The following is a 16,937-nucleotide window of genomic DNA, read 5'->3' as shown; positions in this document are numbered from 1 at the left end:
AAGAACCTCCTTCCATGTTTCGACGGTATCTGAGCCGACTTTGCCCTCCTAATGTCGATTGAAAGATCTTCCAAAATCCCCAGTTAGGTCTTTTACCTCCTCGGGATAATAATTAGTCCATTTGAGTCTCTGCACTTCCACGTTTTTACTAGTTTCATGAGGCACCATCTACTAGAAGCATAATTTTTGGAGAGGATAGCTATCGAAATCCTTGACTGCCTGATGTCCTCGAGGAATGAATCTTTTATGCAGTAGTCGTCATTGAAGTTGAAGATTGGGATCCCTTCAGCTACCAAATTGTCGCGAAGGGTCCTTTGTGAATCCACGTCCAGTATCTTCACCTCGAAAATTCAAGTATACACCATAGTTCAACGCATACGATGACGGTGAGGTTGAAGATAATCCCTGTCAAATCAAGGAAACTAAACCGCTTCACATAATAAACATAGTTGATCAGACCAAGTCTTATGCATCTGGCCAAAACAAAAATATAATCTTATGGTTCGGATGGAGGCGAACCTTACCTGGACTATTGAACTTTACAACTCGTGCATTTTGACTTTTTGTATATCCAAAATATTAAAAACATTCGTATCACTCAAATGTCAATAAATGAATTCACAAATTCGGCGGTTCTTGTCATAAAGTTGTTGCCACAACTAACGACGGTCGTATCTTTACATTGTGATGGTAAGGCAACTATATCTAGGGCATTCAATAAAATATACAATGTCTCTAATAGTTTGCTACATTAGTTTGTTTGACAATTAATTACTAATGGAGTTATTTCAATAATTTACATTCAGACAAATGACAACTTGGCCAATTCATTTACTAAGGGACTCTCGAGAGGTTTAATAAGAAGTACCACCAAGCGATTGGGTCTCAGACCAATTGATAATAATCAAGCATAGTGAAAACCCCACTTTATTATTTTTAACAAATTATTAAAAGTGAAATGGGTAACAACAAGCTATTGGAACTTGATGATGATCAAGCACTAGGGCACAGGGTTAGTACTTATGGAAAGTTAGGAGGATAAGTGTAAGAAAACGCTTTTAATGAAGTTCAAGGTTTTAGCAAGGCAATGCTTAGATAATAAATTTAGGAATTTCACCTATATAAATATAAGAAGTGGTGCCACTTATAACAAAAGTTGGATGAACTTTTGTAAATGTTTATGAATGCAAAAGGAGCATAAGGTCATAAAAGTGCTTAGACATAGGAAATTTTTAATCGAATGTGTATAAATTTATACATGTGACAATTTGATTAACAAGTGGAATCATGGTTCAAGGTTTTATCTACCATTGATTTCATTAATAGAATTAGTTACACTAACTGAAGGTTCAAATCTTAATAGCTACTTTCTTGTATGTATAAATTCATGTAAATTAGTGTAAATAACAAACTAAGTGGGGATTATTGGAGTAATTTGTCATCATAAAAGATATGTATCTTGATTAAGAGACTACATAACTCTTGGCTAAGAGGAGATGTGACTCTTGATTAAAAAAAAAAAAAAAAAAAGACGTGACTCTTGGTTATGAAAGGATGTGACTTTTTGTCCTAAAATGTTTATCTTAATTAAGAGACTACGTGACTCCTGGTTAAGAGGAGATGTGGCTTTTGATATTTTTTAAAAAAAAAAGACGTGATTCTTGGTTATGAAAAGAGGTGATTTTTCGTTCTAAAATGAGATTATCAGTAGTTATGAAAAGAAGTGGATTTTGATATGAAGAGTGGTGATGGTTGGGGACAGGGTATCTATTTTCAAGAAATATGTTGATTGGTTTTCTTTGAATAGACACCAATTCACATATTAGTTCATAATAACTACAATTATTCATAAATGCTACTTCTTTAGAATTCTCTATTTTTCTTTTTTCATACACGCAACCTCAGCACATTCAAGGTGAAATTTCAAGGGAGAAAATTGAGTAATTGTTGAACTTGTTTCTCTGTTGCTTTTATGTATATCCAGAAGTATATTTATTCTAAACCCGGCAACAATAATAATGGAGGCAAATAATTACTTAAGGATAGTGACTGTCAGCAAGCATCAAATGATAAATGATCTACTACTGCTTCTCTATCTTTATCGGCAATCAAATTTCTTCAACAGAAACAAAATCATCCACATTCAGGGAGAAGTTACTTAATGATTTTTTCCAACTTTCTGAGAACTATTTTTCTTTTTTCCTTTTAATTTTCTTTTGCTATATCCAACTGCTTGCTTCATCGCTTTACTAGTTTTTCTGTTGATATACACGACGAACACCAGTCACCTCTTAATAGCTATAATTTTTGAGTTACAAATCCTTTAACATAATACCGAGTCTTGGTTAAGGCCTCATCTAATCTATGGCCTAACATGTTATGAATTTTCGGGTATCATAGCACTATGCCCATCAATCCATATCAACCGCTGCTCGACTTGATATTGGTCAAAGCATATTCTCTTCAGATGACAACTCTTCTCGAATGTAATTCTAGAGACAACCTCAAGTTCGAAAAGGTTGCATGTTATGTGCATAAAAATGGCGGCTGCCACAGATGTCGAAACTGAAAATTACGAGGAAATTCCTTGAACACGCAACTGCGCAGAGCTTACTTCCAAGATAACGAAGGCACACTTTGTTAGCAACATAGAAACGAGTTCGCGTTGCAATAATAGAGGAAATGTAAGTTGCGACATCACAATCGTGGATCCTGAAGTAGAAAACTACTGCGGGAGCTTGTTTAATTTGCGGTGTCGAAACTCGGCATACATTTTGGTGGAGTACTTCGCCGGGTTCTGATCGTTGATGAGCTCCGGGAGAGGCCCGATCAGTGCCTCTTGCGGGGGTACACAAAACACTGCCCATGACATTCGAGTCTTTTCCTTGTTCACCAAACTCCTATGAAGTACACTTTTGTACTTTCCGTTGCTTAGAACCTGCGACCAGCATCCCTCGTAAGTCGAACGTAGGAAATCTTTCCTAGAAGCAAATTCACTGTTTTATCGCATTTTACCTCAATTTGATCGCCGATGTGGCAGAAAAGAGCATTGGGCAAGTAATCTGCGGCGAACCAATTGCCGTCTTTCCAAACTTGGAGACCCGGGACATCGTTCGGGACCAGTATGGTGAGTGCCGACATGTCGGTGTGAGGCTCGACGCCGAGGGCCAGCTGAGGTTGTGGGCAGGGTGGGTACAGGTTTATTTTCATCTCTAGCTCCATCTGGTCACCTCCCAAACTTGCTTTCAAGACATTTTTCTCCAGTCCTAGGCCCTCGGAGATTAGCTCCAGCAGCACCTCTGTCACTTTCAGTATCTCCTTGTTGTATTCTTCGGTGACTTCCCTGCGTCAGACAAGCATTCATTTGTTATTATAGAAAACAACAAATTATAAAAGCACCTACAGCATCCATTTTCTTTATAAATAACTCTTCTCTCGACTCTTTGAGGATGAGAAGATAAAGAATGAGCATCACAAATACATCGACTACGCTGAGGTGGTGTTTAGTTGAACTTAAGAAAATAGTTTCTCTCTTTTAAAACCAAAAATTTGAAATAAGTGCTATAGAAAATTGCAATTAGCAGTCGAAACGATGTGGATTAGGAGTTTATTATTACGCGTAACCAAACATCACCTTATCTGTTTTCTTAATTGTATTGTATGGGGGTTACAAAAGGAAATTAAAATTTATCGTGTAGTAAAGAATAGTTGTTATCAATAACTTCATCTATTTTGTTGTATTTGCGTATCGCATTTATCTAGAAAAAAAGTGAGTTTATTTTTACAGATTTTCTATGACCAAACAACCTATGATAAGACCAAACTGTCGCTATTAAAACATCACGATCGATCTGAATCATCTATTTTTTAAACCCGTCATTCTTAGTAAAAACTATTCATACTCGGTGAACATATCTATGATATGGTAAAAGCTTAATGCGGGAAAAAAAAAAAAGGCTGCACCGTCAAAGATGTTCCCAGTAAGATGTCCTTCCCACGAGAGTAATTAACAAAAAAAAAAAATAATCAATTTAACCAAATAAAAATTGATTAACATCCTAAGAAAATTGAAGAGAAATTAAAATAGACAACTTTAGAATTTGGAAAATAAATTAAAAAAAAAATTGTGGCGTGGCCCACATTATCTTTGGGGATAGCGGTGGACAGCATTTTTCTAATCAGGTCAGTCAACTTCATAGCTCATTTTAATTATCTTGACTTCATAGAATCTTAAATTGGTACTTCCATGTCCACCAGAAAATAAATAAATAAATAAATAAAAATAAAAAAAGACTTTCCCAAAGAGAACTTCCCCGACATGAACGGACCGAGACTTTAATTTTAAGATTTTGTTAAGGATTGACGTTATGAAAAACTCAAAATTTGTACATTTTTAATAAATTTACTTTGCGTTAAATTGAGTTAATATTGCGGAATATTTAAAACTAATATATCTATGATAGACGGAAGGTAAAATCTTAAATTGGTACATCCGTCAACTACTATGTGTCATATAACTAAGGAATTTGACAGTAAAATTAAACATAAACTAACCAGAGAGTAACCTAGTTGTTGAGAGGCTAAGGCCTGAGACTTTGGTGCTCATGCTTTAGCCATACTCTAGTGCCTATACATAGTTCCTTAGGTGGTGCATGACAAAATTTCTAGAATAGAAATTGATTTTCTTGAGAAATTGATAAGTTAAAAATTTTAGTTTCTAATTTCTTCTTCAAGTCTCTTTTTGGAATAGAAATCTGTTTCCGAAATAGAAAAATCAAATTGCATTACTGTTCCAAACCTATTTCGAAGAACAGAGAAACAAAAAAATAGAGAAATATAAATTTTATCATACGCGTCTTTAATTATCAATGTCCAAATAATAGATGTCTAGCAATGAAAAATAATTTTCAGTTCATTTTTCGTGTTTCGGCCATGTATCAGAAAATATTATCATTTATCAAAGTGTGACTTCTCGAAAAATAATTTTTATAAATTTCATAATTTCCGCGTCCATTTAGTTCGTGGAAAACATTTTCTTCATGTTTTCCGACCCAGGTCCATAAACGCGGTTGCTATATGGATCAAACCTAGTACCTGTAAGAAGGCGGGTGTCGAGGCCAAATTTCATGCCTGACCTTGCCAGATGGATGCATGAAGTGGAAAAAGTAATCCACCCACTCAACCTTTTCGTCAGGGTTCTTGGTCATCTTCGTCCCGTACCCTTCGAAATTCTTTCTGGACGGATCGTTCGCGTACTTCTCCTTCTCCTCCTGCGGGAGCCTGAAGAACTCACGGCCCACCTCCTGCAGCTGCCCGGTCAGCTCCAGCGGTATCCCGTGATCGGTCACAAGGAAGAATCCCCAGTCGCGGCATGCCTCGTGGATTTCCCGGATGAGAGCGTGGTGGGGCTGGGATAGCGAGATCACCGGCACGAAGACGCCCTCCACGGCCGGGCTGTTCTCTGGCTGCTCGTGGGAGGGGCGGACAAACTGGGCTGGGAGCGTGTCGAGGCCGACCGAGGCCAACGCCTGAATTCTTTCCACTTCCATAAGGTTTTCTTCTTTCTTTTTGGGTTTGGACTTTTGATGGGCAGTTTTGTTTGGTTTTCTGTAACCGCAGCACTAGGCACTGACGAGTGACTCGGGAATACGTTATGCAAATATATAGGAACAGACATCCCTTAATTTCCGGTTTGAGTGTTTGGTTTCCTTTACTGTTTGGTCTACCTACCGGACCACGTGATATCATATTTCAAAGTAACAGCACCGGAGGCACGACCCGGCCAATTAAGGCCAGGAGCGTATCGCCGGTAGAAGGGACGAGCCAATCGGTGCACACCGTGAGGCGGACCGGTCGACCCAACCCAAGGTCCAACTACGAGCTTCTATCTAACTTTCCACGGAAATTAACAAAAAGAGATCTTCTGTCATCAATCTAAGAAAAAATTATAAAAAAAATCATATTGACCAATTCAGAGTGAACCCGTGAGAGACAAAAACACAACAACCAGTATCATCGCTGTCCAAGCTATCACACTCAAAGCCATCGCTTCCTCTTGCGCTCTCTCTCATAGAGGCACACAAGAGGTCTGTAAACTAGGGCGAGTATCGGTCTAAGGTCAATCTTGGACCAACCCTGGACTGGCCCAACCCTGTTGGTCTTGGTCCGATTCCTGGGAGACGGGTCTGTCCTTGTCTTAGTGATTACGGACCAAGATTATGCGAGGTTGGTCCTCGGTCGTGGGAATTTAGAGTCGGTCCAACCCAAACCAACCCTGATTCTATATATATATTATGTATATAATATATTATTTATAATTTTTTATATAAAGAAAATCCTAAAATAAACGGCGTCAATAACATTAAATAGCTCTTTAGTAAGGAATTCAAGTAATTTTACAACTTTTTTTTTTTTATAACTTAGATCTTTTAATGTTTTTTATAGCGTCAAAAGCCATATTTTACAAAAGAAAAATATGTTTTTGTGAGGAGTCCTCACAGCGTTTAAAAGGACATAAATAGCTCCTCACGGCATCCTCCTTTAATACTCGTTTTCTTTTATCTTATTTGTCCTCTTAGTCTTTTTTTTTTTTTTTTTTTTTTTGATAACCTAGGGAATCTCGTAAGTTGGTAGCCGGAGGGTAATCCCTGGGGCCACACAAGGGAACCACCAACCCGTGCAAACGGTTGAGGCACCAAGCGCCTCCCCTGGGTTTCGAACCCCTCACCTTGAGGGCAAGGATCAATGGGGCCTTATCTAGTGGAGCCACCACGGCGGGTGGTATTTGTCCTCTTAGTCTTTAATTTGTCAAAATCGAAAGAAATAACTTCTTCGCTTGCCACTTGACACTTGCCTCACTCACTTTGGGTCACTCGTGTCGCTCGTTGCTCGATACTCCTTAGCTTGTTGCTCCCTGCTCAATGCTCAACGCTCACCCCACTCGACACTTGTTGCTCGCCTCTCTTAGCTGACCTCGCTCATCACTAAACCCATAAGGTTGGTCCGATTCTCGCTCGCTTTTTCAAGGAGTACAAAAAATGAAATAAAAAATTATCGGTTGGACCAAACCCATTGGGTTCGTTCGATCCTTGATTGCCTTTTTAGATAGTACAAAAAAAATGAAATAAATAAATTATCGGTTGGTCCTAGGTTAATCCCGGAACCGGACCGAATCCACGGGGTCGGTCCGATCCTTGACCCCAAGCTCAATATGGTCGGCTTCGATCCCAAGAATTGAGGACCAATACTGTGTGGATTAGTCCTAGGATTAGGGGGTGAGCCGACCCAACTCAGACCATGCTCACCCCTACTGTAAACATTAGACAACAATGTATGTTACACTTTACACATGACTATATCATATTTTATATATGACCAAGACCGCTGACTTCTGGGGACCCACACTTGGACAACGAGAGGGAAATTATTATAGGTACTTGTGGTCTTTGTTTAGCTGACTGTGAGACTTGTTGACGGCAATTCATAATGTTCAAATACTAAAAGCTTGGTTCGCTTCAACTTAAACCAATTACAATTTGACAAATATATAATGACGTGGATTAATTAAACAAAATAAAAATTTCAGTCCACCTGACTTTTCACCTCCATCTACCCTTTCTGCTTTCCTCTTCGGCCACCTCGAGCCCAACCTCCCCATCTTCCTTCGTTGTCGCCACCAGCAAAGTTGCCAACGCCGAGTTCAAGAAGAGAACTGCTAAGCGGAGTTGCATATCTGCAAGTCGACCACGGTCGCTTGCGGCCATGGACGAGCCGCTATCATTGGAGCCATGGTTGCAGATCTAGAAGTCTCATCGCGGGCAACGACATCTTACGACACTGCCATTGTAATGGGAAGGAAGCTTCCCCTCCGTCGTCGCCCACCCTCGGCTTGTGGTCGGCCCCATCCATGGCCGAGCCAACAACGGTGAGGTTGCAGATCTAGAGGTCCCTTCATGAGCAACGACGACTCATGGATGGCCATTGCAATGGGAAGGAAGCTTCCCTCCGTCGTGCTTGTGGTGGGCTCTAGCTTCCTCCATCGTTGCCTAGCTTCTACTTGTGGTCGGCTTCATCCATGGCCGAGCCACCCCTCCATCGTCACGGCAGCTTGTGGTCGTTGCCTGTCTAGATCTGGATTGGAGTTGGGCCTCCAGATCTGATCTCACACATGGCCACAAGCCTAGATCGTCCATAGCTTGCAGGAAGGTGGCAAGTTTGAGATCTCGATGGCCATGGATTGCGAGCTCAAACAACAAAAGAAAATGCAAAGATATAGCTTCGGGGAAGACGATGAGAGCTTGAACGTAGTCCATGGCCAAGTGACTACAGCGATGGGGTTTGGCCTAATCAAGGTGTCGACAACTTCGCCGGTGGTTGGGCCAGATTTGAATGGAGGGAGAGAGGGAGGAAGAGAGAGAAATACTTATTTTTGTATTTTGTTTAATTCCAGGTCAATATTTATGTGTCAATTTATTTTTTGTATTTATTCGTTTTTTATTATTGCTCACGGATTGTCGCCACTAACCGCCGGTCACCAACCGTCGCCGCCGATCGCCGCCGCATAGCCCATAGACCACTTTGGAGGCAGATGGTGGTGATGGTCGGCGACGACGGCCGACGGCCGATGGCCTTCTAGCAAGAAGAACCCGAACTAAGCCCACAAAGCGAGCAAATTGGCCCAAAAATTAATGACAAAAAAATTATATTATGAAAAATAGGAATTTGAAATTTTTCCAAGATATGATGAATTTTCTAAATAGGGCAGATGTGAAAAGCAAATATTGCGTTCGGAAAAGCGAATAATGCGTTTGGAAAAAGAATTTTCGTGGATATCGATTTGGAAAAATTACAACCTAATCGGTGGCCTATAAAAGGTGAAATGCGTAGGGTTTTGTGGGGGGCTTCTCTTCGAGGAAATGAAAAAAAAAGTCAAAAAGTCAAAAAGTCAACAGCTTCTTTGGCTTCTACAGAAAGGGAAAAGAAGAGACGGAGACAGGTGAGAGAAAGGGAGGGACGTGAGAGTGATAGAGGGGGATGTTGGAAGATATGTTTGTATCGATAGGGAATCGAGTTGTTTTAGGATTATAAAGATAGGAAAAGATAGAAGAATATACAATTTCCTTTTATTGATTCTTCATTCGTAATTAAATACATTACATTGTACAGAATTTACAATCAATAGAGTGGAAAACAATTTTCCTCTACGTCTTCTGTTTTTCCACGAATCCAGAAAAGCTTCTTCTTCTTTATTCCTTTTTGTGACATGGTATCAGAGCAGCAAACGGTTCTGACCTAAATTCTTTGCTTTCGCTCCAATTACCTTGCAAGGAACTCCAATCTCCAGAAAGCGTTGCCATAGGATTCAAAGCCTTGATTGCCTAAGAAAGGAACATCATCTGCAGAAGGAGTTATCGAAGGAATTAATTCCCTATTTACCATGACAAAGCCGTAAGACCCTATCTCAACTCCAGTTGACCAATCCGTAGGAGAAGCATCGCTGCAAACCTTCGGTGACCAAGATTCATCTGTAGTGATACCTGCATCAGAACAACTGCAAAGCCAAATCTAGACTCAACCTCAACACGCGTAATGGCAGCTTCAGGCTCAGGCCAATCTGGGGCAACCCTTCGCAGGCTACCCTTACCAATGGATGCCGTATCCATGGTACCATGGGCCGTTTCCCAGTGCATCATCGCTTGGCTACCAGAGTAGCGCGCAAGCCGATGGAGGTCTACTAGCCAACGAAGGGGCAAATCCAACCATCGGCTCGAAGCAGACGGGCGGGTCAACTGGACCGGGTATGGGAAAAAATCCCTACTCAGGTTCTCATAATGTCGGTCATGGATTTGGGTTGAGTGGTTCGGGTCGTGCACAAATCTCTACCCGAACCATGCACTCGATTTTTTTTTTCCGTATCAAATCCTCGCTGCTAGTGGCCGGCCGAAACCCGGTGACCCTCTCTACACAACAAACGGCAATGCACCAAAGTTAAAGATCATCAGTCAGCAGCTAACGGGTGCTGACAACTATTCGAGCTGGTCGCACGAATTCCAGTGGGCACTAATAACAAAGGATAAAGAAGTTTTCATCAATGGAACGTTCTCGATTCCATCCAACGAGCGAATGGCACGGCTCTGGAGGCGATGCAACCAATTGGTCAGAACCTGAATTGGAAACTGCATCGCACCCAAAGTCACGGCAGAGCTTCCCCTGATGGAGGATTCGAAGAAAATGTGGGAAAACATAAAAGAGATGTATGGAAAACTCAATCAAGTTAAAATATTTTCACTCACACAACAAATCTCAGATTTGACACAGGGAAATATGACCGTCGCGACGGCAAGCTTTCAGCTCTGTCGAACGAATTGGAAGCAGCCGAAGAAAAGTTCAACTGGCTTGATCACATCCAGCAGCAGTATAAGAAAATGCGAGAAATGGAGAAGGCGATGAGGTTTCTCCTCATTCTCAACGAAACATACCTATTGTTTCATTCTCAAATACTAACCATGGAACCCATGCCGAGTCTCAGCCGAATCTATCAACTCGCCATATAGGAGGAGAGCCAATAGAGAATGGCGGACCATGGCAAGGGAGGAGACAGAATGGTCTTGGCGGCAAGGAGCCAGATCCACCCCTCGCAGAAGAACATGGGGAGAGGAAGAGAGGCGGATCTAAGGTTCTTCAGCGGTGAAAACCCTAGGTCGGTTTTAAGGAAGACGACGGACAATGGAGATTATTTCCAGCAATCGGATGGCCATCATTTCTTCTTGGGAGCGACAAGATCCGACGGTCCGCGCAGCATCAATCGTACTGGATCAGACGGCTTACGATCAGCGCACTTCCACGGGCCAGATAGGCCGTGTGGAGATTCCTTTGCTGGATCAGATGGTCCGTATGGGCCTATTTCGGCCCAAGCTCTTTAGCCCACAACCAGGTCTTCATCAGCTACGAAAATTAATGGGCCAAAAAGGAAAGGTAAAATGTATTGTGATTATTGTAAACGCCTGCACCATACAATTGAAAACTCGCTGGAAATTGCTTGGAAAGCCAGGAGAAAAAGAAAAAGGGAAATTTTCCTCAGTTTTTCATGTATCGGGCCAACCCATAGGAAAAAAAATTACCCATGAACAATATCATGAGCTAATAGAAGCATTGAGGAAATTGGATGCTATAGATAAGGGTGGAAGTTTTACAGGTATATCCTACTGTTTAATGAACTCAATTTCGAAGAATGCATGGATTATTGATTCAGGTGCTAGTGACCACATAGTCTATGATAAAGCTTTTCTTTCCAATATTACTAAATTATCTTTTCTCACATCAGTACAACTTCTGAATGGAAATACCACTAAGATCACCATGACTAGCACTGTGAACCTTAGTTCCCTCATCATTCTTCGAAATATGCTTTGTGTTCCTAATTTCTACTTCAATCTAATCTCAGTTGCCTGAGCTTGTGAAGAAAATTCATGTCACATTCTTTTCTATTCTGATAAATGTTTCTTTCAGGCCCTTTCGACTAGCAAACTAATAGGCTTGGGTAGAGGCAATCAAGGGCTGTATTTTTGGATGGAATTTCCACATCTTTCTAAAATTACCTCCTGTTGAATTCAATAAATCATTGTGTAATGCTGCTACCAAGGATATGAATTTTCTTAATCATAAAAGATCGGGTCACAATGTATCATTTCATTGTCCTGAATGTCCCATTTGTCCCTTGGCAAAACAAACACGTGCTCCTTTCCAAAATAGCACTTCCAAAGTAGATTACATTTTTTCTCTAATCCATGCTGATATTTGGGGCCCTTATCATACTTTGAATCATGATGCGTCTCAGTTCTTTCTTACAATCGTAAATGATTACTCTCGTGCAACAAGGATATTTCTCTCATGCAATCCAAAAATCAGGTCTTTTCCCATCTAAAGACCTTCATTTCCTTATCTAAGACTCAATTTCGAAAAACAATCAGTCGGATACACACTGATAATGGAAAAGAGTTTTTCAATGCTGAATGTGCCTCTTTATTTTCTCTACATGGAATCTTGCATGAGAGTTCCTGCACATATACACCACAACAAAATAGAGTTGTTGAAAGAAAACATCATCATCTCTTAGAAGTAGCGCGTGCACTTAAATTCCAAGCTTCTATTCCTGAAAATTTTTGGAGAGATTGTGTGGTCACAGTAGCATATTTAATCAATCGCATGCCATCACACATTCTAAAAGGGAAGGCACCTTTTGAGTTATTATATGGAAGGAAACCATATTTGAGTTATCTCAGAGTCTTTAGGTGTCTATGTTATTTGACTACAATGGGGCATAGAGATAAGATGGCACCTCATGCTAGACGATGCATATTCATGGGCTATCCAACCTTACAAAAGGGATATCGGCTTTATGCACCATCTACAGGAGATTTCTTTGTAAGCAGGGATGTTGTCTTTCATGAAGATATTTTTCCTTTCTCAAATGCCACTTTCTTATATGAAGATGAGAAGTCAAGGAATAGGCAATTCTTATTGGAAGAGAATTTATCTTCTAGCGAAACATTCATTATTACTTCTCCTCCAGGATTAGCTGGTGTATTGCTTGGTATACCTCCTCCTGTTGAGAATGTTATTGAAGACTCCATTGAAATGACTCCTGTAGAAGAGCCAACACAATTGAGGAATCTTCTAGAAGAAAGCATTAGGGAAGAATCATCCTTGACACAACAAGAGCCAGCGAGGCGTTCTAGTTGGACTACTCGTCCACCTACTTGGACAAAAGATTATATATGTGGTTCTTCAAGATCATTAAGTACCCGCTATCCTATCTTGTCTTATATTTCATTTGATATGTTATCTCCAGAACATCTATGTTGTATAAGTCGTATTTCTAAAGAACAAGAGCCTTCTAGTTATAACGAGGCAAATACTGATCCTCGTTGGCAGAAGGCCATGGAGTCTGAATTACATGCCTTGATGGAGAATCATACTTGGGACATTGTGCCACTACCTGCACATCGCAAACCAATTGAATGTAAGTGGGTATATAAGATCAATGTTGCGACCTAATTTTTGCGGCTTCACCACCTAAAACTAGGTTAATGGACTGCTAAGCTTTTAGACTTACCTCGGGCTCTCCCAAGCCCATACGAATTCGCGACCTAAGGTTCAAACATTTAACATGCAAAAAGTTATTAATTAGGAGTCGCCACTAATCGGTTTATGGTAGGTCGATTAGACACCTAAGTAAAATAAACGGAGATTTATTTTACTCCTACAAACCAGAGACTAAGGGTACGGGAACTTAGTTACACTAGAATTTTATAATACCCTTTCGGTACCATTTCTTTTTTTAATTTTTTTCAAAATGTTTTTTTTGCAAGCAGCTGATTTATTTTAACCTAAATTACTATCATGCAAATGTGGTGACCACACGGATGCTCATCCATTATTTAAAACATTCAAATAATAAATCGCATCACACAAAGCAAGCAATCATTTCTTTTGGGATTTTCTTAAAAATTAAAATGCATTTTAACACTAAATGACTTAATCTTATTAATGTAGAAATTCTAATTAAATGGGTCTATTATGCAAACTAGTTATTATGCACCTTATGACCTAACTTTACTAATAAATTCTAATTAAATGATCATATTATGCAACTAATTAACATGCACCTAGATTTTTGTATTTTTGTATTTTTTTGTTGAAACTCAAAACTAATAAAAACCCTAATTGAGCCATCTAAAGCAATTTTCTAATCCTTTTTGGGATTAATTTGACTTAAACCCTATTATGTCTTAGAAAACTATTTTTATTATTTTTTTATATTTTAAAAAGAGGATGAGAATATGAAAATGTGCCAATTATATCTAAGACTCTAAAAAAGGCTATTTAAGTCTAATCCTAACTCATTTCTTTTAAAACATCTAAAAATGCAGTCCTAAAAATATTACTAAAAATGCAATCCTAGAAATATAATCCTAAAAATTTGATTAATTAAACCTACGTGTCTATTATATTAAACCTTAATGTCCTATATGCTCATGCAAATTTTTTTGAATATTTTGATTTTTGATTTTCTAATTTCTTTTTTAGTTTTTTTTTAAGTTGAATAATTGTTAAATAAGGGTTAAATCTAAACAATTAATATAATCACTAAATAAAGGACCAAAATAATTGAAAAAATAACCTGTCGTCTCACGGGTTAAATTAACAATTATTTTACCCCTAATCACCACAACAACTCGAAATAATTAAAAAATCTAGTCCGAAGTCTTACGGACCAAATTAAATAATTATTATGATTTAACAATTGAGATTCTACCAAAAAGCCCAAAAATTAAAAATAATTAGAAAAATGATCCAATGTCTCTCAGATCAAATTAATAATTATATTAATTTCGGACAAAATCCCTTCGGATAATGCATACTAAATTCACAAATATTAACATCAAATATTACAACTTAAATAGATAAACTTAAATGAGATAAAATAGAACAAAATAAATAAAAGAAAAGGCTAAACCACCTAAAGAAAGAGGGGCTTGCTGCAATGTTAATGGGCACCTGACGGACGGTGGCCGGCGTCGGATACTACAGGTCAGTGACGGCAAGGTGGCACGGGAGGTGCAGGTACGGGCGTCGAGTTGAGCAGCGAGAGGGCTCGCGGGCGTTGTGGGTCGCAGGTTGCTGCACAGCGATGCTCGCGGGTGCTGGTGCGCGGAGCAGGGGCGGATGTCGAGGCAGAGACCGACGGCGATGAAGACGGTCTCCAGTGGCAATGGGTCACCGGAATCGTGGGTCGGCGCGGCACGAACGGGAGAGCTCGGGCGGACACCGGCAGGGCTTCGAGCGAGGTAGTCGTAGCTGGCCTCGGCTTCAAGGCGGCCTTGGCGTGGTGAGATGGCGGCGTCTAGCGGGCAACGTCGGTGACCGGTCAGGATGCTGGCGGAGCGGCGGTGAGCGCAGAGGTCTTCACGAATGGAAGTTGCAGAGGGGGGCGAGCGGCAAGGGAGATCTGGCTCGAGTCCGGTCTCGGCAGAGCTTCGGTGGGCTAGAGCGGCAGATCGGGCTTCGAGCGAGTGTGGGGACAGAAGCCGAGGGGGTCCGGCGATGTGGCTGAGCGATGCTGGCGTGGCTGATGAGCGATGGCAGCCGAGGCGCTTCCGGTGGTGGCTGGCACATACGCGGGATCGGCGTGGACAGAGGAAGAAGACGTTGCTTTGCTATTTTTTTTCCTTTTTTTCTATGTCTCTCTCTCACCTAGCACACTCTTACCCTCTCTGCCCCTTTACCTTTCTGCATAAGCTTTTTGCTTTTTTTCTTCTTTCCTTTCAAGGATCCCCCACAATCTCTTTCACTTTTGGCTTTTTTTTTTTTTCACTGCAGAAGCAAAACTTCCCTTGAACTACCTTTATGAATTTTTTTTTTGTGTCTCCCAAGAAGCTCTCCCACGATTGATCCGTACGTATCCTTTTATAGGCGACGCAAAACAGGATCTTTTTTGTTAATATTTTCATCTCCCGAATATTGCTTATAACCTCTTGATCACAAAAATCCTTATCTCAAAAATATTCTCTCCCGATTTCATCATCTATTGATAAAAAATAAGATTACAATGCGATTTTTTTAATTTTCAAAAACCATGATATCGCATCAAATCTTAATTTGTCGCAAGATAATCAATTAAAAATAACGACGGGCTTGGGTTAATTTTATCATTTCATGGGCCTAGCCCGGCCTACCGAACTAGAGCTCAAAAACATAAAATTTGAGCTCATCCACCACCGATCCTAAAAATAAAATAAAAAAAAATGCAAAACATGTAAATTAAAAATAAATGCACCTAAAAAATTATATGCTATGCGATTGACTTATAATTTTTTTAGGGGTTAAAAATTAATCCCCAATTTTTATGCAATAAATGACTAAATGGGTTGTCCAAAATTTAGGTGTCAACAATCAAAATACAGAGCAGATGGCTTTGTAGAAAGGTACAAAGCTCGGTTAGTAGCCAAAGGGTTCATACAGCGAGAAGGTTTCGACTATCATGAAACTTTTTCCCCCGTAGCAAAGGATGTCACAGTTCGTACTTTGGTTTCGACTATCATGAAACTTTTTTTCCCATAGCAAAGGATGTCATAGTTCATACTTTTTTTTATCTATTGTTGCTTTTCGTGACTGGCTACTACATCAAATGAATGTCCATAATGCCTTCTTACATGGTGATCTGGACGAAGAAATATACATGGAGCTTCCACCAAGATTATGGAGACAGGGGGAGTCTATGGTATGTCGTCTCCGCAAATCTCTTTATGGACTAAAGCAAGCCTCTCGATAATGGTATGCCAAGTTTACCAATGCACTTATGGCCACTGGATTCCAACAGTCCAAATATGACTATGCTTTGTTCACCTGGACAAAAGGTATGTGATCTATTTATTTGATGATCTATGTTGATGACATACTCATTATGAGAAATGATGATTCTGCTGTAACAAAACTTAAGGGTATCTGCATTCCACTTTTCATATCAAAGACCTAGGGCCACCTAAGTATTTTCTTGGAATTGAGATAGCTTATTCAGATTAGGGAATCTCACTAAGCCAGCGGAAATTCGTAATGGAGATCATATCAAAAGTAGGACTGTCAGGTTGTAGACCATTAGTTATCCCTATCAAGCAGAATGCCAAACTGACTTCTATCGACTATGATACCGGCATATCCTCTTCTTCTGATGATCCATTATTAAAGGATCCCTTAGGATATCAAAGACTCGTAGGGAAACTAATATATCTCACCATGACTAGGCCAGACATCTGCTATGCAATATAGACCCTTAGCCAATTTATGTATAGTCCGAAACAATCTCACATGAATGCAGTCTTGAAGGTTATGAGATACTTGAAGACATGTCCAAGCTTAAGGATACTCCTTTCTCGAAA

The 16,937-nt window shown here is 40.0% G+C and overlaps 2 protein-coding genes across 2 annotated transcripts; one reads left to right on the top strand and one right to left on the bottom strand.

The window, feature by feature from the left end:
- Window positions 1–2,557: 2,557 nt before the first annotated feature.
- LOC104444489 (flavonol synthase 1) lies at window positions 2,558–5,617 on the bottom strand. The gene is made up of 3 exons (XM_010058160.3): window positions 5,095–5,617; window positions 3,016–3,343; window positions 2,558–2,938 (listed from the first exon to the last, which is right to left on the bottom strand). Exons 1-3 carry the CDS (start codon window positions 5,547–5,549, stop codon window positions 2,726–2,728), a joined length of 996 nt encoding a protein of 331 aa, XP_010056462.2. The 5' UTR covers window positions 5,550–5,617; the 3' UTR covers window positions 2,558–2,725.
- Window positions 5,618–12,312: 6,695 nt separating this feature from the next.
- LOC120293723 lies at window positions 12,313–14,894 on the top strand. Its single transcript, XM_039313449.1, has 2 exons — window positions 12,313–13,021; window positions 14,626–14,894. The coding sequence occupies exons 1-2, from the start codon at window positions 12,313–12,315 to the stop codon at window positions 14,892–14,894; spliced, it is 978 nt and encodes a 325-aa protein (XP_039169383.1).
- The last annotated feature ends 2,043 nt before the right edge of the window (window positions 14,895–16,937 follow it).

Source organism: Eucalyptus grandis, chromosome 5, assembly GCF_016545825.1.
Source record: "Eucalyptus grandis isolate ANBG69807.140 chromosome 5, ASM1654582v1, whole genome shotgun sequence".
NCBI lineage: Eukaryota > Viridiplantae > Streptophyta > Magnoliopsida > Myrtales > Myrtaceae > Eucalyptus > Eucalyptus grandis.
This window is presented reverse-complemented; position numbering and strand designations above follow the sequence as displayed.

What these genes read in the sequence shown, in the direction of transcription:
- LOC104444489 (XM_010058160.3), bottom strand. Translation starts at nt 5,549, where the DNA reads ATGGAAGTGGAAAGAATTCAGGCGTTGGCCTCGGTCGGCCTCGACACG. An exon ending in CGACACCCGCCTTCTTACAG is followed by an intron (nt 3,344 to 5,094) that starts GTACTAGGTTTG and finishes TGTCTGACGCAG; the next exon opens with GGAAGTCACCGAAGAATACA. An exon ending in ACATCGGCGATCAAATTGAG is followed by an intron (nt 2,939 to 3,015) that starts GTAAAATGCGAT and finishes TGCTGGTCGCAG; the next exon opens with GTTCTAAGCAACGGAAAGTA.
- LOC120293723 (XM_039313449.1), top strand. Translation starts at nt 12,313, where the DNA reads ATGGGGCATAGAGATAAGATGGCACCTCATGCTAGACGATGCATATTC. An exon ending in ACATCGCAAACCAATTGAAT is followed by an intron (nt 13,022 to 14,625) that starts GTAAGTGGGTAT and finishes CGGGAGGTGCAG; the next exon opens with GTACGGGCGTCGAGTTGAGC.